The sequence below is a fragment of the Capsella rubella genome, unplaced genomic scaffold (assembly GCF_000375325.1).
Source record: "Capsella rubella cultivar Monte Gargano unplaced genomic scaffold, Caprub1_0 scaffold_4, whole genome shotgun sequence".
NCBI lineage: Eukaryota > Viridiplantae > Streptophyta > Magnoliopsida > Brassicales > Brassicaceae > Capsella > Capsella rubella.
In genome coordinates this window covers 2,543,505-2,565,521 of record NW_006238920.1, presented here as the reverse complement: position 1 = coordinate 2,565,521, position 22,017 = coordinate 2,543,505, and the positions used below count along the sequence as shown (strand labels likewise).

At 32.5% G+C, this 22,017-nt stretch overlaps 4 protein-coding genes and 1 long non-coding RNA gene across 8 annotated transcripts; 3 read left to right on the top strand and 2 right to left on the bottom strand.

The window, feature by feature from the left end:
• Nucleotides 1–248: 248 nt before the first annotated feature.
• LOC17888619 (biotin--protein ligase 1, chloroplastic) lies at nt 249–2,651 on the bottom strand. The gene is made up of 10 exons (XM_023784451.1): nt 2,466–2,651; nt 2,068–2,347; nt 1,921–1,982; nt 1,671–1,819; nt 1,466–1,586; nt 1,183–1,338; nt 941–986; nt 656–722; nt 485–561; nt 249–379 (listed from the first exon to the last, which is right to left on the bottom strand). Exons 2-10 carry the CDS (start codon nt 2,343–2,345, stop codon nt 340–342), a joined length of 996 nt encoding a protein of 331 aa, XP_023640219.1. The 5' UTR covers nt 2,346–2,347; nt 2,466–2,651; the 3' UTR covers nt 249–339.
• A 1,100-nt stretch (nt 2,652–3,751) lies between these two features.
• On the bottom strand, nt 3,752–6,961 carry LOC111831168. Of its 3 annotated transcripts, XR_002834390.1 has the most exons (4): nt 6,722–6,961; nt 6,114–6,311; nt 3,927–4,022; nt 3,752–3,804 (listed from the first exon to the last, which is right to left on the bottom strand). It is a non-coding gene; the product is annotated as an uncharacterized LOC111831168 (long non-coding RNA). The 3 variants fall into 3 exon arrangements; XR_002834388.1 differs by having other exon boundaries at nt 3,799–4,022; XR_002834389.1 differs by having other exon boundaries at nt 3,799–4,007.
• A 3,345-nt stretch (nt 6,962–10,306) lies between these two features.
• Nucleotides 10,307–12,820, top strand: LOC17890221. 2 transcript variants are annotated; one of them, XM_006294534.2, is made up of 3 exons: nt 10,307–10,442; nt 11,223–12,129; nt 12,244–12,820. In XM_006294534.2, exons 2-3 carry the CDS (start codon nt 11,264–11,266, stop codon nt 12,353–12,355), a joined length of 978 nt encoding a protein of 325 aa, XP_006294596.1. In that variant the 5' UTR covers nt 10,307–10,442; nt 11,223–11,263; the 3' UTR covers nt 12,356–12,820. The 2 variants fall into 2 exon arrangements, with proteins under 2 accessions (XP_006294596.1, XP_023640951.1); XM_023785183.1 differs by having other exon boundaries at nt 10,307–10,527.
• Nucleotides 12,821–15,711: 2,891 nt separating this feature from the next.
• Nucleotides 15,712–17,293, top strand: LOC17889342 (molybdate transporter 1). Its single transcript, XM_006296279.2, has one exon. The coding sequence runs from the start codon at nt 15,760–15,762 to the stop codon at nt 17,137–17,139; it is 1,380 nt and encodes a 459-aa protein (XP_006296341.1). The 5' UTR covers nt 15,712–15,759; the 3' UTR covers nt 17,140–17,293.
• A 1,431-nt stretch (nt 17,294–18,724) lies between these two features.
• Nucleotides 18,725–21,017, top strand: LOC17888913 (nucleolar protein 58). The gene is made up of 3 exons (XM_006294570.2): nt 18,725–19,527; nt 19,959–20,220; nt 20,408–21,017. The coding sequence occupies exons 1-3, from the start codon at nt 19,207–19,209 to the stop codon at nt 20,773–20,775; spliced, it is 951 nt and encodes a 316-aa protein (XP_006294632.1). The 5' UTR covers nt 18,725–19,206; the 3' UTR covers nt 20,776–21,017.
• Nucleotides 21,018–22,017: the final 1,000 nt, after the last annotated feature.

Genomic DNA, 22,017 nt, shown 5'->3' with positions numbered 1-22,017 from the left:
TTTTTTGGTCTGGTTATAAAAGAGTAGGATGCATTTCATTTCAAAGAAAACAGATAGATAAACACAAGTGGTGAGAACAGATAATGTGCAAACTTAAGATGTCGAACCTCTAAATCTCTTGGTCTTGTTGCCTCGAGAACCTCTTAGTGCCTTAAATTACTCCTCACAAAATTCTAAAACTGACCATTGTGTAGAAATAGACAAATTCGAGTCTTTTCTGAAGAAACCGGTCCATAATCTGTCACTTGTTCGAAATTGAAAGTAAAATTAGTTGTGTCCATGGTACTTAAACACGACACAGATACTTCCACCACGAGATGCAGCACGAACATCTTTGGATCATATTTTTCTTCGAACGAGACCTTTGAAAAAGTCGAAACTGTAATTGAAAATATAAACTCCATATCAGCATTAACCTATAATGTAATGTAGTGATCCATTTATTGGATTCAACTCTTGACAACAACTACTTAAATAACTTTACCTATTGCCATCAGGGTGAAGCTCATACATTTGATTGTCATCTCCAATAGCCAGCAAATACCCCGAAGATGTCAAACCCTGTAAAAGAGTTAAAAAGATATGCAAAGAGCATCAACGCACCATGTTACAAACTTATTCTATATTTCTAATAAAAATTGGCTTTGTATCCTACCTGAATAGTCACAACATTTTGAACAACTTGGTCCTCTACTTTTTCTTCAACAATCACTCTTTGCTCACTGCACATACACGGTAGAGTGTTTCAGCCAAGCAAACATGTAACAGTGCTTAACCCCAGTTAAAAAACATTTCCAGATACATGCTAATTTATACCATGTTTAGCCTTTTCACTAAGATAGTGACAAAAATGAGATACAAATATAATCAAGATCAGATCAGATTCAGATAACAAAAACCCTTCAGTGACAAGCAGACATAAAATGCGTGCAAAATTCACCTGTGTAACCATGTTCTGTAGTAAAGCTCCTCGAGAGATTTAAAACCTGTAAAGTGCAGTGGGATGATGGAGACTGATTATTTGGGGAGTAATATGATTATCATTTCTCAGACGCTCATCTCATCTAAATAACTAATCAACAAATAATTGTATGGAGGATTCTTCAAAAGTGACAAATATGCTCATAAACTAGCAAGCGACTAACTGAATCTTCAAGCAGTTCTGAGATCAGAGGTTTATACCTTGGTCCATGAATAGATCAAAGAATTTTTCAAATTTATGAAAAAAAGCACCAAGGATTTCTTCTCTGTTAAGTAAGTTTGATGCAGGAGACATTTCTTTTAGTCCAGCATTTAAGCATGTGGTTGGCTGCTCGTTGTCCACATTCAATCCCACACCTGCGAGAAGGATCAGTCACTTTCTTTTAATCTACAAGTAGAACAAATCAAAGCAACAAGACTACGAGCTGTGCGCTTCGACTTTGCTATAGTCATAATAAACTTCAAAAAGAGTAATGCTTATTACCCACACTGACATGAAACTTCTTTGATCTATATGTCGAAGTACACAAAATGCCTCCAACCTTAAGGCCATTCAAGTAGAGATCATTTGGCCACTTAATCTTAACATCAATGTACGGCAAACCCTGCAATTGATGAACTTCAAATTAGCTAACTGCTGATACAAATGGATCAAGAACACAACAAAAAGTTATTTTCAAAAAGCATACTTTCTTGTCACAAACATCTTTGACTGCCTCGGTTACAGCAAGAGATACCACATACTGTACCAAAGGCACGACACGACCATCTTCCATTTCTAGACTAAAAGAATACATAAGACAACCCTTTGGAGATTCCCATACATTCTTTGTTCTGCCTGCATTTTCATCAAATCACACACACAGTTTCAAATTTTCACATCTAAATTCTACTTGCTCACTGTACAATCTAATCCAAAAATGTTCAAAAAACTCTTACCTCGACCTTTAAACTGAATATCTGTGACACAAACTGAACCAACTGGAAGCTCAGAGAAGTTACTGAAAGAAACTAAAAAATCAGACTTTAATACACAAAGGTAACTAAATTAACCTTAAGAAGAAACTAAACAGAGCCACCACTTACTGAGAAACAACGTCGTGAGTAGAAGACAAGCGTGGAGACCAAATGAGAAACCGCCCAAACTGATGAGTTATAATAGAGTTCATAAAGAGTGAAAGATTGAAGAAACCATCATCATCATCTTTGACCAAATGCTTAGCCTCAGATTCTAAAAAGATTGAAACTTTGGTATTATCATCTGGGAATTTAAGCGAGTTCTTGTCCTTGAGACGCTTTGCTATCTCAGTTTCCACAGAGGACTTCCCACATAAAACCAAGCTACAAGAAGCATCACTCTCCATTGCTAAAATCAAACAAAACCAAGACAGTTTCTAAAAATTTACTCTTTATTAACAAAAAGCTTCAAACTTGGGTTAAATTAAAGCATATAAATCAGTTTCCACTCAAATAAGGGATCAAACCTGAGGCAGCAACAGAGAAAGATAGAGGACGCAAAAGCTTCAAAGAAGTGAAACGCAAGAGGCTCGCCAGTGTACAAAAATGCAAATCCAATAGATGAAAATTAGATAAGGTTGTTCAACGAAACTGCTTCCATTTAACCAAATCAATCGACTTATAAATTTCAAGTTGCAGACTCTGAACAGAGATTTGAGTTTTTTTTTTGTCAGAGACCTGCGAAAGAGATGGAGGGGAAAGCTGTGGGCAAATCTGGGCCCTGATCCTCAAAATTTCCTAAGCCCAATGTAAGTCCATTTATTTCATGAAGCCCAATACAAACCCATTTATTCTATAGATGCTCTTTTCTTTTCTTTTTTCTGTTACATGTGGGTATGAAGGCATTAGACATTTAGCTAAGGAGTGCATCATACCTCTTCTAAATATTTTCAAGCTCCCTAAAGAAACTTGTGAAGAGATTAATCGTAATCGCAAGGTTCTAGTGGAATCAATGAGAAAATTAAAAAAAGAAATGCATTGGTTTGTTCTAGAGTAGAATGGGGAATATCTAAGAAAAGAGGGAGATATGTGAATTAGAGGCATTGTAATTTTCAATTTTATACAATTTTATCTTCAGAATTTTAAAAGAAAAAAAATACATGTATAAACCATCAAATTAAAAAAAAAAAAAAACACGTTATAATTCGTCTTCCACACCTTCAAAATTTTAAAGGTTTTATAAATTATGAAAACTGAAGTTTTTTTTACTTTACTCTTCATAATTCAGCGAATTTTAGTTTGTTAAACCGCATTGTAATGTTTTTACTAATCCTTTTTTAGTCAGATAATCAATATCCTCTAAACCAACTCAAAATGACTTAGTTGAATGCTTCTGTTAGGTTTCTCGGATATTGAATAGATGTGACGGATAGGTCTATGTGGCGTCGTTATCTCGTTGAACTAGTGGAAAAATATGTGATTGCTTATTGCAAAGTTTTTAAGGCTAGCCTCAGATAAATCGGCTTGTGACAACAAGGATGAGAATTCTAATTTTTCGTGGTAATCTATTAAAATTTTGAGTTTCGCGGGATAAAAATCGGTGTTTCTCCCTGCAATTAGACCTTAAACACTCATTTGTGATCCAAAACATTTTTCGAGTAGTAATATTGTTTCTTATTTTTATATTTCTGTAGTACATATGTTTTTATCCGCTTCCAATTTCTCGAGAAACTTATGTCGAAAAAATTCAAAAATAGTATTAAAAAACAAAAATTAAATGATTTATATTATATAATATACGATGCATTAAAACTGAAAATGGAAATAGTACAAGAATCTAAAAATGAGTAGTGCACATGCTGACACCTGAAACCACACGTGTGACGTGGAAAGAGCGTTTTATTACCAAAACCAAACTCAAACAAAAAAAAAACATGAAAACATGAAAAAACAACCGTTGATTATCGAGAAAGGTTTTGTTTGTATACCGTTGGATTCTCTTCTCTCGAGTCTCCTCAACTCAACCACTACCGAGAACAGTGAAACTGACTTGTGTCGGTGCATGACTTCTGCCAAACAAAAGTCTCAAACACACACACAAAACTAATAAGTTAAAATGAAAGTGATTGTTTACAAGAACCTAAAAACGACAAAATCTTTTCCTTAAAGTTCACCAAAATTTTTAGGGCAGAAAAAATAAAAATACGATATGTAAGTAAAGTGCAAGCGAGGAGAAATGATGGCATAATGCGTCAGCCGTCAGGGATGGTTTTTGCAAAGAAAAAAAACATTTTAGCACATTGTATAGTTTTTTTGGTATTTTAGAGATGAAATTAAAAGAAATAATTTAGGATAATATTGTTGTTTTTCTCCTTATAAGCCTAAGTATTATATTATTTTGATCGATTCGATTAGTCGAATTGAAGAAACCAATGTTAAAATTAACCAATTCGGTTATTTCAGTCTTACCTAAAGAATCAGTTTTTCGATAAAATATATATAATAAAAATATTTTTTTATAATCAATACTACTAGGTTCGGACGCGCGCTACAGCGCGAGGGAAATAATTATATATATATAATTTTTAACTGATTAGAATATGTTATATATTTTAATTTTATTGCAATGCAGTCGATTACGGTGAATTATATTTTTGTGTAATAAGTTTAAATAAAATAATAAACGAAAAAGCGAGTAAATAATATTACATTGAGTTTTGATGCAATTTAAATAACAGTAAAAATTTAACAGTATGAAATAATATTTATCGACAAATTATTCAATTGACCATTTCTGTAGTAGAATAGGAATATACGTAAAAACTACATATTTACAATATATTTTTATGAAGAATCAACCTGTAACATAATTCATTTGGTAAAAAACATTATTCATAACTCGCTTTACCATTATAATTGTGATTTTAACAAACTACCCGTGAACTATCTAAAATTTACATAATTTGATATATAATATATTTTATCAATAATAATTATGTCACCAAAAAATATTTTAAATATTTTAAATTCTTCTAATTATTTTAAATCATTGTCCAAAATATTTAACCGAGTGTAGTTGAGTATTATATATCCGTTTTGAAACATTCAAATTGCAACATATGCAAAAAAAAAATATTAAATTTTTATTAAATATTTTTATTATATAGCATAATATCATAAATTAAAAATAATATCAAAAAATGTTAAATAAGAATGATAATTGTTTTTAATATATTATATTAAATTAGTTAGAGAGATATTAGGAAATCATAAAATTAGTTATGAAAATAATATAATCTTAAAATTAGATATAGAAAATATCCGATGTATGTATCCAAACCCATTTTAATATCCAATTTTGAAGTATCCAATTGTTAAAATCGGGTTAATTTTTTAATTTTGATCCGACCCGTATTCTATTTTGTACTTCTCTTTTACTAATATAGAGATATTTTTAGTTTCTAACTGGCATTTTTTACACACAACAATATTTTTTTACACACAACACTAACATCATCACAACCAACATAAAAACAAATACAACTAATTCTATAAAATAAGATAGATGGTTATGGAAAAACAAATGTCAATAAACTAAATAATTAGACATACAGGGATATTGAATTTTTGTGATTCATCTGACTTTACGTCCAAGGCGAAGATTAGTCTCAAAACAAGAAAAACAAAGTAATATTTTTTTTATGAATTAGTGTCATTTGAATAAGCAAATTGTGTAGACAAGGCATTATCAAGGCACTAGCAAAACAAAAAGGAACAAAAACAATTCTATGATATTTGAATTCTTTCTCCCCTTGGATAAAATTTTGATGGCTTCTATGTCAAAACTATTGTTAAATTCTGAGCTTTTCAAAGTTAGTCATAAGTTAATGCTTTTTTTTCATGTAAAATTTTATTATTAAAATCATAAACTTAACAGTTACAAACATAAGTCAGCGGAAAACAAAATATCTCTAGAATCTACAGCCAGCGGAAAATACGATATTTTTGAAATCTAAAACCCTATAAGAGAAGCTACCAACTGAAACTACAAGCCTAAAGAGTTAGAAAAAGACTCCTATTTCAAAAACATACCAAAAATATCAACTCGACAAAGGAGGATTAAACCAAACCCAACAAGGAATTCTAACTTCAAAAAATCCTTTGCTAGTACATACCGAAAATGCCCTTGACCAAACCTCGATAATCAAATTTCTCCTCTAAAAAACTGCCCAAAAGTAACAGAACTTCATAATCCGCAAAGATGGAACCACTTATAGTTCTTCACATTTTTTCCGGATATGGCGACGTCGAATGCAAGGCAACCTTTTGCACATAGATAGAAGCATAACCATAGGACCAGATCTCGATCAGATCTGAAAAGCAGAGATATATAGCAAATTCAAATTGGGTACCACCTTTCTCAAAGAAACAAGGACAGCGGAGATTGAACCAGAATGAACCCAAAGAAATCTCTAAAGGATACAAAAGAACTTGAAGGATGACAATAACCATAAAAGAGAATTCTTTGACTCAGGTGAGAATTCTTTCGTCAACAAGCATAAAAGAGAACCCCAACTTCTAACCAAAACAGTCAAAGGTAATACGATACCTAATCAACTAATACCGGGAAGATATTACCTTTTCCAAATCCCATACCGTTGTAAAAGAAGAAAAGGTAACGACACAAACTCTGAAACTGTCACAGCTACTAATGAAACAACAAAAGCGATTCCATCTAACCCTAGCAAACCAGCAAAGAAGAAAAGCTGGAGAATCGGTTTACCGTGCCTGAAAGCTAAAGCGACACAAACGACCACAGATCCGCAAAGGCAAACACACTTGAACCACATGAAGACATGGGCCTTCACCGTCCCTAACACATAAAAAGATTGAGCAAACGACAGGAAAAATATATTTAACTTTTGTATTAGGTGTGATATCTCGTAATGTTTTCATTATAACTAGTTACAAAAAAAAATTATTCAAAATATATATATACAAAAGAACGTTTTTAGTTTTAAAATAATTTTTATAATGCATCACTTTAAATTGTGTTTTCAATATTTATGTACTGTTTTGTTTCTAAAAATTTTAAATATTTTACGCCTTGAAAAAAACTTCTTTAGTTTTAAAATAATTTTTATAATGCATTTAGTATTTACTTTGAGTTGTGTTTTTATTATTTATGTGCTGTTTTGTTTCTAAAAAATTTTAAATATTTTACGTACTGCTAACAATTTTTTGTATTCAAATAATTTTGTTTCATTTATTATTACCAAAACTATTTTCTCGTTATAGTCAATTAATTACTTATGATTTTTTCTTTTCGACGACTATGACTTATATGCATTTACTATTTGCAATTGTACGTTACTTTTGTCAAAAATGACTTTACCACAAATAATACAATATCTTGAAAAAAAATTAAGAAAACAAAAACTTAAGAAATTATGAAAGAGAGAATCTAAAAGAAATTATGAAAGAGATCCTGACAATGTCATCTCCAACATTTCTCCGCGTATACGCGTCTCTCCCACAAATACAAACACAGTTTTGTGTTATTTTTTTCCACTCTTCAAGCTTTTGTCGTTTAATGTTCAAAGAAAGAATCATTAGAAAGCTTTTAAATTTCTCTACTCAATTTTATTAAAGGATGGTGGATAGTGTCATAGTGAATTAATAAATAATCTCTAGTTCTCTACTTTTTGTTTTTTTGTCAACACTTGAATAATTTTTAAAATTTCACTGATATGAATGACGATAAATAAAAGAGAATTTTGAATTTCGTAAGACATTATTAATGATTATTAGTATTTGATTATATCATTAGAGTTATTATAAATGAAAGGTCTATTATATATATTATTACATAAAAAAATTAAATTATTAGTTTGTCAACCAAGTATATAAATTAAACTTAAAACGATGTCAAAAAAAAAAAAATTAAACTTAAAACTCTTTTTCATCTGATGTCAAATCTTGAGAAAAAAACACTTACAAAAGAAATAAGTCAGTTTAATTAAATTTTATTTTATTTTAAAATTGTAAACCAACTAAAATATAACAATATAGTGGAGAAGTTCTTGAAGTTTCTTACGGAAATTTCTTTTGAGAACATGTCTTCCTATATCTTTATCTCTTAGAGATTAAAATAGTTATGGAGATTAAAATAAACCTATCAAACAGTTTAAAAAGGGGAAAAATGTTATTTAAATCCCGAACTTATACATTTTGGTCATTTTAATCCTCGACTTTCACTGTGGCCATTAAAATTATAGACTTCTCGTTGGCGACATTTTTAAATCACTATCTTCTGTTGACTGAGCTAGATTGAGCATGTTGTCAAAAAAAATCTCTAATAGAGGAGTTAACAGCCGTTTAGGATTGTTAATCAATCTCTGTTAAGTCGAAAAATGAGAATCACAAAGACAAACGACGTCGTGTTGCCTTAAACGAAATGTCTAAATTCCCAAATCGACGTCGTTTGTCCTTGTGATTCTCATTTTTCAACTTAAAATAGATCGATTAATGATCCTAAACGGTTGTTAACTACTTTGTTAGAGAATTTGATTTGACGACATGCTCAATCTGGCTCAGTCAACAAAAGATAGTGATTTAAAAATAACGTCAACGAGAAGTCTATGATTTTAATGGCCACAGTGAAAATCGAGGATTAAAATGGCCAAAATGTGTGAGTTCGGGATTTAAATTACATTTTTCCCGTTTAAAAAGATTATAAAAATGTTAGCCAATTTTTAGGAACATGTAGGATCTCAAATTCCATATCCTTTGAACAATACTAATGCCCTATTGAAAATGTGATATATTCCTTCAACATGTATCCCCATTAGTTACAAACCATTACAATGTGGTACAAGCCATGGATAAAATATTGTAGGAAAAAAAAGCCTCAATCACCACCATTCTTGATATTGTAGCGACTTCCTTCTGCAAACACTCTCACCAAATATAAACAAAGTGTAACGTTTTGTGTTGGGATGAAGTACTTACAAAGGTGTGGGTAAAATGCTAAGCATAAAACTATAACTCTTTCGTAATGTATACAATGAAACGATTTCAATTTTCAAGTAAACATGTCATTTGTTTCAAACATCCAAATCTAGTGAATTTATGGGCAGCTCCATTGTTACATCTTTTGGTAAACACAAAACCAATACTTTAAAAATTTTGAGCACGATGAAAGATATGTAAAAGAAAACAAAACTGAAAATGGTAAATTGAGAAATTAAATTTTAATGTAACATTAAAATTTAGATGAAAGAGGGTATGAAGAAAAAATAGATATTTGATCCAAAAAAAAATTATTAGGTTTATCAAGAAAAATATGAAAATAAAGAAAGCATAAAATATGAAATTATTAGGATATGGATTTTTCATATTTATATTACTATGATATCTAAAGATAATTGCTACATATCTTATTATTAATAGACTTTAATACCTGTCACAGTCATATTAATCAGTAATTTTGAGAAATCAAACTTTATACAATAGGAAAATTAGTGACATATTTATTTATCATTTTATATTATTTTATATCCTATATATATTTTCTGCATTTGATTTTTTACATATCTATGTTAATATTTCTATTAATATGATATCTAAATTTAATTGCACGATATCTCTTATTAATAGACTTTAAACGTGTCAAAATCATATTAATTAGCAATTTTAAAAAATAAAACTTTATACAATAGGAGAATCAATGACATATTTTTAATCATTATGTATTATTTTAAATCCTATATATTCGGCATTTGAAATTTTACATATCTTTGTTAACATAATGTATTACTTAAAAACTTTTACGTACAGTATATATAAATCTCATCATTAGAGTTTCCCCTTGTTATAATAATATTTAATTAGTAAGTAATTTTGATATACAAAACTTTATACAGTACATAATTTTGACCAAACCAAAAAAAAAAACCAAAAATATTAAATGATAAATTAGCTTAAAAATTTATAAATTAATTAAAAAAATTCAGTAATACTATATACCCTTTAGTTTCCAACTTTCCATGTAATCCTCAAATTTTAAAATATGATTCCAAAGTGGCTAAAGACCCAAATTGTAACATACTCTTCTCACCAAACATATAGTTATAATTGTATATTCATCTCCGGAATTTAAAAAAAAAAAAGAAAAAAAAGAAGAGAATATTATTATTTTTTAATTATATTTTGGGTCTTTTTTAAAAAGAAGTGCGTATGAAACCGACACCTCTGAGACAAAAACAAATACATTAAAAAAAATATATATATATATTTGGTAATTTAGTATAGAGAAGAGAAGAGTGTGAAGAGAGCCAAAGTATAATATTATTTATTTTATTTTCAAAAAAGAAGTAAAAGAAGCTCTCTCTCTCTTTCTTCATTACCTCACTCTGATAACACCTCTTTACCTCACGCACGCGTTTTCGGATCCTTCCTCCTTGACCCGACCCATTTGACCCGACTCCACTTTCCTCTCCCGGGTCTGTCTCTTTTTCTTAATCCCTCTTCTTCAACTGTCTCTTCTTCTTCTTCTTCTGGGAATATTTAGAGATTTACAAGATCCATGTAAGAACCTCACAAAAGCTTGTCTTTTTAGAAACCCAAACCCAGAAAATTAAATTTTTTCTCAATCGGAAAAAAAAAATGTGATTTTTTTTTGTATGTGTTATAAAATTTGCTATCTTTATAAAGTTTCTTGGTCTAATTTTATCAAAGTTATGATCTTTGCATTACAATTTTAATGGGTTTTTGATTTTAGAGATTTGTAAATCATATTATTTAAATACAGTTTCTGTGTTTTAAAAAAACAAAAGCTTTCTTTATAAAATTTCTTGGTCTCATCTTATCAAAAGTTATGATCTTTGCATTACAATTTTAATGGGTTTTTGATTTTAGAGATTTGTAAATCATATTATTTAAATGCAGTTTCTGTGTTTTTTTTTTATAAAAAAAAAGCTTTCTTTATAAAATTTCTTGGTCTAATTTTATCAAAAGTTATAATCTTTGCATGTCGTCTCTTTAAAATTCATATTTTTCATTTCGTCCGTTGCAAGAGGAATTTAATTAAAGAATTTTTTTGTTTTGTTTTTGGCATATTCTTTTGGTTCATTCTTGATTTTATAATTTTTGTTTGATTAGTAAGTAACTAGAATAGCAAAAAGTACGGTACTTTTTTTTATTTTAATATCTTATCTTGATTCTAATTTCTCGGCTTAATGAATCTCTCTGATGAGTTTGTTTTTGATTTTATATGAAAACAGATTGAGAGAAGAGAAGAAATCGTAACCGTAACAACAAAAAAATGTTGAAGACAAAAGCAATGTTTCCTCACAAAGATCAAGCAATGATGTTGTCTCAGTCTTTAGATCAACCACAATCTGATCTTGTCAAACCAATCACTAACCCACTTGCTTTGAGTCTTTTGATTGGTCTGAACAACAACAACAAGTGTTGCATCTCTTCAGATTCTGATTTTGTCAGGAGTCCCAAATCTCCTCTTGAATTCAGGGTCTTGTCTACAATGGCTGATCCTTTTTTCCTTAGATCTCCTAGATCATCATTATCACTCACTGCTCATCTTAACTGTTGTTGTCGTGTCCCTGCTGCTAAAGTTGGGTTAAGTATTGTTGGTGGTGATGATGATCGTTGTTTGTTGCCTGATGTTGTGTTTGGTCCTGCCTTGAGGATCAAATGTTCTAAGGTTAGGGTTAGGGATAACCCTTTAGCCAAGTCTTTGAAGATTGAAAAGGAAAGATCTGGTGTTGTGTTTGAGATAGGTGATGGTAACTCGTGTGAGGCTGAGCCTGTTGGGTTGAGAAACCGGTCTTTTTCTGCGAATGATTGTCTTAGGAAAACCCGAGTTCTGTCTGGATCCAAGTTTGGGGCTGAAGGGGACTTCTCAGGGAGTGCTTCTGACAATGCTTTCTCCTCTTGTCTCTCTGAGGATGACATGGAGGATTACACTTGTATCATTGCTCATGGTCCTAACCCGAAGACCACTCACATTTATGGTGACCGAGTTTTAGAGTGTCACAAGAACGAGTCGAAGGGAGATGATGACTATGAAGGGACACAGTCCGAGTCCATGCTTGCATCTGTTAACTTCCTCAACGTTTGTAACTTTTGCAACAAGAATCTCGAAGTTGGCGACGACATCTATATGTACCGGTGCGTGGTCCTTTCCCAGTACTGATTTGGGATTTCATATTAGTCTTTGAGGGAAATGGTTTAGATGTTGTGAAAAATCTAAACTTGTGATGTTTGTGTGGTTGTGAATTGCAGTGAGAAACCGTTTTGCAGCGAAGAGTGTCGTTCAGAGGAGATGATGATAGACGAAGAGGACCTGGAAGATTCATGCATAACTATGCACGAATCGCTAAAGAAGCTCTTCTGAATAAGAAGCAACTAAAGATGATGGCAAATGGGACGAGCTTTTATAGACCCGACCATCGTCTTTTAACTACTTAAAAGACTTATTATATATGTATTGACTAGTGTCATGCCAATGTTAGGTAACATTTGGCACTAGAACCCGTTCATCCGTCTACAAAGAGCTGTGTTTTATGCACATCTATTAACAGCTGCAGCAGCCACGGATGGATCGGCCGGCCTTCTTTTTGTATATTTTGTAATGGGTTCCGTTTTTTTTTTTTCGTTTCTTGGATATCGAAGTTGAAGGATACTAGTACTAAGATTTTAACTGAATAAGGTTGCAGAAAGAGAGAGTGTTGGTTGCGAAAGGGATTGTGTGACCACTACATTTTCGTTTCGAGTCATGGTTTTAGAGTCTTTCTATGGACTCATAAGTTTGTATGAAGATTTTAATGAAATAAGTAATATATCTATTGTGTTACAACTATGTATTTTGCAAACAGAAAAGATTAGTAGCATCGTCCATGGATTCGATTTACGCAGCAGCTTGTGGTTGCTTAGCGGGACTTGAGTTTTGGTGCAATCACATGAAGAACAAAGATATGACAATTATCTAAAAGAAAGATTATTACAAGTTATTTGACACATGTTGAGCCAGAATCCCCCACTATGGGCCTGTATAATACAAATTGAATCTACCAATAAATTACAAATAAATCATTTATATTTATTTATATGACGTTTTTGAAAAATATAAATATTCGAACATTAGACATCGGAAAAAAAAAAATAGATCAGGCATAATATGTGGGAATATTCGATTATTTCTTCAATAGCGACATTCCATTGCCGGTTCAAATACTAAGATAATATATACATGAGTATGTTGAGTAGCATGACCTTTGTTACATGCTTTGTTGCTGAGATTAACGTATGTGCTAGTATTAACTTAAACAAATAAGTTGACATATCATTTTTTAAAAAATATATCAACTATCAAGGATAAATTTGATAAATTAAGACAAAATGTTTTGGGAATCAATTGCAGATTTGTCCTTTTTGTGATCGTATTTGTGGATTTGCCATTTTTGCTAAAATCTAATAGATTTCCGTATTTCAGGGTAAAAAAATGTGACTAAACATGTGTTTTACTCGTTATGTTTGGGTTTAGTCGGTCTAATTGTTTTTGGAGTTTAATATAAATTATAAAGTATGTCTTTGAGTTAATCGAAATTTAGACATTTTAAAATTTTCAAAATGGAAAATCCAAGATTTTAGTAAAGATGGTACATTCATAAAATTCGACCTTGAAAATGGCGTAAAATTATCATGTTATGGAACATACTATAAATTTCAAAAACATTGTACTAAACCTAGATTCTTTGATTAGTTGCACAATCTATAAAGAATGCGTTTACTAATAATATATTACCAAATCTGATTGTAGAAGTCGGAAGAAAGAATGAGAAATTTAAAAAAAAAAAAGAAAAGAGAGAAGCAAAATTCAAAGCAATCTAATTTGTAAACTGTGTAATACAGTTATTCGTATAATTAACTTAATAAATATAAATATACATATATTACAAATATCATTATATAAAATAAAAATGTACAAACATAACATATCGTGAATACTAAAAGTAGGAGAATAGTACTGAGAAGAGAAAGCCTCCAAACTCAATGGTCCAAATTCATCAACTTCTACAGGCCTCACATACCCCCAAGACAAGATCCTCCACTATTCCTCCAATATCAAATCACTTCACAATGTAGGATGAGATCACTAAATTATTCTTGCAGTATCTTCTTCTCCATCTTAGTACTTACAAAAATATTACAAAACCGTATTAAAAGTCTATTTTCAATTTTTTGTTCGTTAATTTTGGTATAACTTTTAAAAAAACGACTACCCAAAAAACTTGACTTGAATTGATCCGATAACCCGAACTCACATAACTAATTTAAATGTTAAATTGTAAGGTTTAAAAGTCTATTTGATAATTAAAAATATTTAATTTAAATACGGAGAAATATAAAAAGTTTTCGTAAGTTTTTGTTTTGTCAATGACTTACTAATTAATATGCTTTGGCTATCCAAACTGGAGGTAAAAAAATTGCATAATTAACTAATATCTTATAGGCATAGTTGAACATTACATACGTGCTAACCTATCCGCCTTAAAATTTAAATTCCATAGTATAAGTAAGGTAGAAAATAATTTTTAAAAAAACTTTTGATTCCCTGCAAACTCCTCTATATCTATTGTAAAAGCCGACTTATTCTTCTCTTGGTCGATTACATAATGCATGATCTGGGTGAGTGTTTTCTAGTTCAAAGTACAGAGGATGAGTACTTCTTTTTAAATTTCAAGCTTTCATAATAGATCCTACTACATCATCCTAAAAGCAAAACCATTCCATCACTACATATCATTTTGTCTCATTCCAAAAGTCATATATGTAACAACATGTAAAACTCAAAATTTTACAACAATTAGATAACATATTATTGATCCAAAATATGGTCATCAAGTTGTGCAACACTTTACATCTATTAAAAATTATGGGAATGAACTATTATGAGATCAGTCAGAAGTTTATACTGATTGTTATACTCAGTGTTAAAAGATTATCTGAAAGTTTAGTGTCGTAAATAAATTTATATCATTTTTGGTTGACAAAAACAATAATTTATTATTACATATACTGGATATGACAAAAAGATAACCAAATTTTAATATTTGTTAATTGTAAAATAATTGAATTAAGATAACAATTTTCTGCAAGATAAAATAAAATATATTTATTAGTTTTTCAATAGGAGGTCATGTTCCTCTGCATGTCGCAGCAATTGCATATTTATTCAAGAAAAAAATTGTAAATAATTCTTAGTATATTATGTATAAAGATTGTAAACATGCATATAACCATCAATAATATATATTTTCATTAATACTCGATATTTTAACTAAAGCAACAGTTACACAAATTACATTTTTTTTTATTTTCTAAACATACTGTCTTCTAAATTTAAAATAATAAAATTCACAGCTCTAATTTTTATCTTTGAAAATTTAATATTGTATGTATGTTGAGTGTTGACTTTTGCTTTATATAAATATATTGCCATAAATTTTACTTATAAAATCACCTGCAACTTTCAGGAGGTGTTAACTGTTTACTGAATGAATATATAAAAATATGTGCCAGTATTAAATTCTTAAACAAATTAGTTGACGTATAATTAAAATCATAAACATATAAAGGATTAATTTTATAAATTAACACAAATTTTATCTAACACACAATAATAAAAGAATCAGATACTGTCACCATCTAAGAGTTTTTGTCAACGATTACATTAGTATAAAGAGAGATACGCTTATTGCTCTGTTTCGATACAAAACCTCAAACACAAACAAAACAATGGAGTGTCAGTCTCAGAGTGGTCAACCCGAAACCCCAAAACGTTCTCGGGTCACCGGAATATTCCATAAACTAAGGACTAACCTTGTTTTCAGGTCAAAGCTAGCCGAGATAAACGGTGCAATGGGTGATCTCGGTACTTACATACCAATCGTTCTTGCTTTAACACTAGCCAAGGATTTGGATTTAGGCACGACGCTTATATTCACAGGTATATACAACGCGATAACCGGAGCGGTTTACGGCGTTCCAATGCCGGTTCAACCGATGAAATCGATTGCAGCGGTGGCGATTTCTTCCACCGCTGAGGATTTCGGTATACCGGAGATTATGGCTGCCGGGATTTGTACCGGAGGGATCTTGTTTGTGTTGGGGATCTCTGGTTTGATGCAGCTTGTGTTTAATGTTATTCCTTTATCTGTTGTTAGAGGGATTCAGTTGTCACAAGGCTTGGCTTTTGCTATGTCTGCTGTTAAGTATATAAAGAAAGAGCAGAACTTTTCAAAGTCTAAGAGTGTTGGTGATAGACCATGGTTAGGGCTTGATGGTTTGGTTTTGGCTTTGGTTTGTGTTCTGTTTATTGTTCTTGTCAATGGAGATGGGGAAGAAGAAGAGGAAGAGGAAGAAGGTGATGGTGATGGTTCGAGAGGAAGAAGAAGAAGAAGGGTTTCGATAAGGAGTTTTATAGCAAATGTTCCATCTGCTCTGTTGATATTCTTGTTAGGTGTTGTTTTGGCGTTTATAAGGAAGCCTAGTATTGTACATGACATAAGGTTTGGACCGTCGAAGATGAAGGTTGTGAGGATAACGAAAAAGGCGTGGAAGAACGGGTTTTTGAAAGGCACGATACCGCAGTTGCCTTTGTCTGTTCTTAACTCTGTTGTGGCTGTGTGTAAGCTGTCTTATGATTTGTTTCCGGAGAAAGAGTTCTCGGCTGCATCGGTTTCTATGACTGTTGGGTTGATGAATATGGTGGGGTGTTGGTTTGGGGCAATGCCTACTTGTCATGGAGCTGGCGGGTTAGCCGGGCAGTACAAGTTTGGTGGGAGGAGTGGTGGGTGTGTGGCACTGTTGGGAGTAGCTAAAATGGTGCTTGGGTTGGTTTTAGGAGGTTCATTGGTTGGTATATTGGAGAAGTTTCCTGTTGGTGTGCTTGGGGCTTTATTACTGTTTGCAGGGATAGAGCTTGCAATGGCTGCTAGAGATATGAACACAAAGGGAGATGCTTTTGTTATGCTTATTTGTACTGCTGTCTCTTTGGGATCAAATGCTGCTATAGGCTTTGTGGCTGGGATACTATTGTATGTTGTTTTGTGGTTGAGGAACTACGGGCGAGTCAAGCGGAGTACCATTCCCCCGCGATCTGATGAACTTCCTTGAAAGTGTTCTTTTGTGTTTTGTGTTTACTCTTTTGCTTTGTAATAATAAGTTCAAAACTTCATTGAACTGCATGATTCATTTGGAACAGTATCAGTGTATCATGTTTGTGATTTACTTATAAATAAAAAGATTGTGAAGAGATGGACCAAAGTTATTAAAGGCCTCCAAAGCCTTGTGAAGAAGACACCTTACATTTGTGTGATAGATTTGTCTTGGAGGTTCTGGTATGAGTGAAGTAGAAACAGGTTGGGTTTGTTTTGAAGTTACCTCTATGGTCGGTCTCATCTCTCGTTCAAGCTATTGTGTCTCGCTGCATTGGCCCCAAAATCAATCCTTCACTGCAACATAAGATCTCAACGAAACCTACATTAGCTTTCTCCAAGTTGGGTAAAAAACTATGTCAGCATTGCTTCAGCCCATCACCATCATCTCAAAACCTGTTTTGTCCACTTGTTAAAGCTCTCTAGACATATACAACATCTCAAGGTTCAGTGGTCTCGATTTCTTCAGAGTAACCCTCTCCATTGGAGTTGTTTGTTTAGTCGAACACTTACATGAACCAAACACAATAAGGTCTCAAAGTACTGCATCATTATGCAAACATTGTAAAAGAAATCAAGAAATCACAGCACAATGTGGAAGAGAGTTTCACATGCCTACCTATGTCACTAAATCTGACAATCATCGACTCTAGAAAAGAGACTTTTTCACAAAAACATTTAGAAAGTTTTTAGAAAATTGGATCTTGAGAAATTCTTGTTCATTTTTCCTTGGAATAGAGCTAAGCTGTGGTTAAGGAATCAAAAGGACATTTGTTAAATAGTGACATTTATAATGTGTAGATTTGGGTAGCTTTTTCAATACTATCTACTTTATGTTGCAAAGTACAAATGACTTAAATTATTAAAGTTTTAAATATCTGGAAAAAATTAAAAATTGTCTTTGATGATATTTTTCTACTCTTTTCCACCAATTAATTAAGTTCTACATATTAAAAGACATATCTTAGATTTTGAAAAAAATCAACACTTTAGCTTTTGTAAAAGAAAAAAGAAAAAATATATTAATTAAGTAATGTAATATTGAAATTAATTAAGTAGGATAGCTATGTATGAAATGACGTGTCATCAGTTATTTAAAAATTCGCGGGAGATAAGTTCACGAAATAATATAACGATATTTTGCGGGAACTAAACTGGCGAGATAGTATAACGAGATTTCGCGGGAAAGAAGTTAAGTAAAGGTTCCAAATAAACTTTAAAAAACCGTTACAACCGTTATGATTAGACAAATAGAAACAATATCAATTGAGACTATCTTCGAGTTAATTATGTAGATTTAAGCAAAATTATATCAATTAAAGTATGAATTTTACACAACCTAGTCAAAAAACATTGTTAAACCTTTTGAAATTAGTATATAGAAAATTTTAGCTATGAATTGTTTGGGTCTAAACTGTATATTTCTAAAAACAATTGAGCAAAAAGTACAAAACCTCAATACATTAGGTACTAAAATGTAAATATATGTAACCAATATAAAGTCAGAGACACGAGCTTTTTAATGGCTTCTCTCCTCGCGTTATCTCCTCTTGTCTGATTTAGCCCTAACCTATACGGCTGCTACATCCAGATTTCCTCATCCTGATTAGGGAGGAACCAAAACCCTAATCCTATCTTGTTCTGTCCTATAAATCGCTTCGACAGCAGTTTCTTTCTCTTCTTCTTCTTCTTCTTCTCTTTCGTTTCCGTTTCAATATCATCTGATTTGATTCATGGTTTCTCATCTCGAACCCTAATTTATACATCCATCAAGTTGTGTTCTTCTTCTTTTGGGCAATCAGTGGTTAGTCTAAAGTCTAGGATTTTCATATAAAGATTTGATATTTCGTTGAAATCGAATCTTGATTTCGTATATTTGTGTTGTGTGTCTCTGTTCTTGCTTTATCTCTTTGGTTTTTTTTCTTTTCTTTTTCTCCTTTTGTTTATCCGTAGAAGACTTCTCGGTGAAATCGAAAGCTTGTTGCTTTATCTCGATCTTGGTGTTTAGCTGAATCGTGTTGTTAAGATGGCTGGTGGTGGAAACAGGAGAGATGAAGGATCGATCACGATCCAGAGTACCAATTTGTTTGCAGCTTTGGACACTCGTAAGAAGAAGAAGAAGTCTGACAAGGCAGGGAAGAGCAAAGGATCCTCTAAGTCACGAGAGGCAGAGAAGGAGCCTGAGCCACAGGTCTTTTGGCAACCTACCCCTCTGAAAGTTAAGTCTTGGGCTGATATTGATGATGACGATGACGATGATGACTATTACGCCACCACTGCTCCTCCTCAGTCTGGCTGGAGCGCTGCTGAGCCTGCCCAAACTGATTCAAAAGACGTTCATGTTGAGGTTAGATGTCTTTAACATTTCATGTTCTATGTTGTTGTGTCTGTCTGGATTCTGATTTGGTTGTAATTTTTGTTTGTGTGACTATTGAGAATTGACATGATGGTAGTAAATAAGGTTCTGTGTATATGGGATAACAATTCTCTTTTGTGACTTGGGAATTGCGAGAGTTTGTTTTTGTTCTGCTGTTGATTTATCCTATGCTTATTGCTCTGATAAGTTATTTAGTGATGTTTGTCTTGGAGAAAAGGAATTGCTATCGTTTCTCATGTTGCTGTATCCCTCTTGAATGTTTCACTTTTGTGTTACCTATGTTGTGGTTGCATTTGGGTTTCTCCTTTACTTGTTCAAGACGTTGTTGTCAAGTTGACATGATTTTAGCTTGATATGTGTGATCTTGATTTCTGATGGGAGTATCTTGGTTTGATTGTCAGGAAAGTGAAAGTGAGGAAGACCTTCTTGATGAAGGTGATGATGATGTGGAGGAGGAGCAAGAACAGGAAACAGAGGTACAGGTTCATCCAGAGCCTGAGGCTGAGGTGAAGAAGGCTCCTGAAGTTCCTGCACCTCCTAAAGAGGCAGAGAGGCAACTTTCCAAGAAAGAGAGGAAGAAGAAGGAACTTGCTGAGCTCGAGGCTTTGTTGGCTGATTTTGGAGTTACCCCTAAGGAGAACAATGGCCAAGAAGAATCTCAAGGTACTCTTGTTTTTACATTCTGACATATTTAATATTAGTAATCACATGTATCATTAGCACAGCCATTGCAACTGATTGTTCCAGGCAATTGTGCTCTAGTGTGCTGCTGTTTTCTCTTTTCAAAATCACCATGTTTTGCTCTGTCTAGCGTTTTACTAATTGCGATACATTGTAAATGCTTTCACAGAGGCTAAACAAGAGAAGAAAGAAGAGGCCAACGGAGAAGGAGAGAAGAAGGAGAATGCAGCAGGTGGGGAGTCAAAGGCATCGAAAAAGAAGAAAAAGAAGGAGAAGCAGAAGGAGGCAAAAGAATCTCAAGAGCTACAAGCAAACAACAACGCAGATGTTGTGGAGGAAGCTACTGTGTCCGAACCAACAGAGGAAGAAATCAAAGAAAGGCTAAAAAAGCTTGCATCCATGAAGAAGAAGAAGTCAGGCAAAGAGGTGGATGCTGCATCAAAAGCAGTTGCGGAGGAGGCAGCTGCGAGACGTAAGAAGCTGGCTGCTGCAAAGAAGAAGGAGAAGAACCACTATAACCAACAGCCTGTGCGGTAAATCCTGAATCACCACCATTTTGATCTTGATGGAAATACAAATATGAACATGTATTTCGCCGTATATTGTTCATATGAGTCTCTGTCCTAATAAGTATTTTGAAGGGTCTGGTTTTTAGGGTTAAAGACATTGAATCCTTTTTTTAGTCGTATTACATTGAACAGGCTAAAGTCAAAACTTCTCTCTTCTGTTTCTTTTCGAACACCTTTCTTTTTAAAATATCAGACCTTTTTTTAGGTACATTCTATCTTCTTCAATCATCTTCTTATGTATGGTTTTATGGTATTAATGTCTTTTGTTTTCGTTCCATTTCCTGTGTTTTGATTCATGCCTAGGTATGGCTAGTCGATAATGAATTGATAAATCAAGTTCTAGGATTGTGTTTGGTTAGATGTTTGAAAGTGATTGTCCATATGAGGGTAAGTTATGATAGTGTTACAATTTAGTTAGACATTGCATACATGTTCACATATTAAGTTAACAGTGGAAGTCTTGTCAAATTAATTGGAAAACCTTCAAAAGGATACATAAACAAACAAGTTTGGTAATTGAGTGAGGCTCGTCCCATCTCATTGGGTCGATCATGCAACCAATAAGTCTACTATGCCAAGTGTAACAATCATATATACACCTCATCTTGTATGTGGATTTAGTATTGGCTTATTCACACAAAATCATGATTCATGAAACATATCTTAGCTTGGTCCTTTTACCTACTTTTGGATGTCCTTAAACTGGTGTACGTGAACACATGTACTGTGAGCTATCATGAGATCATGATCCACATATACAATCATAACTCTGAACCATCCTCAATGCTAGATCATGAATGCATGCAACTATCCATTATCGTGCCACTATCACCATCTCTTTTCCCTTGATCAAAACATCTCTTTATCCTTGATCACATACATTCACATGTACCTCCACGGCTCCACACATCCATTCTAGTAGTCATGGCACGTTCCTAAATTTGTGGAGACTTCTAGTAGTTTGTATTCATGTTTTATCTCCATTGTACCAATGTTCACACATCTACTCAACAATCTATATACATATGTCTTGATCACCTTCTGTTTTCTTTTGTTTTGGTCAAACAAATCACTTTCTGTTTATAAAACCTCAATCTCTTCTCGCAAGTCTCAACAAAGTAATTTTCATGTTAGTGGGATAACAAACAAAAACTATAATTATGACAATTCCCGCTGACCACATCTAAGTGATGTTTTAATGTTTTTTACC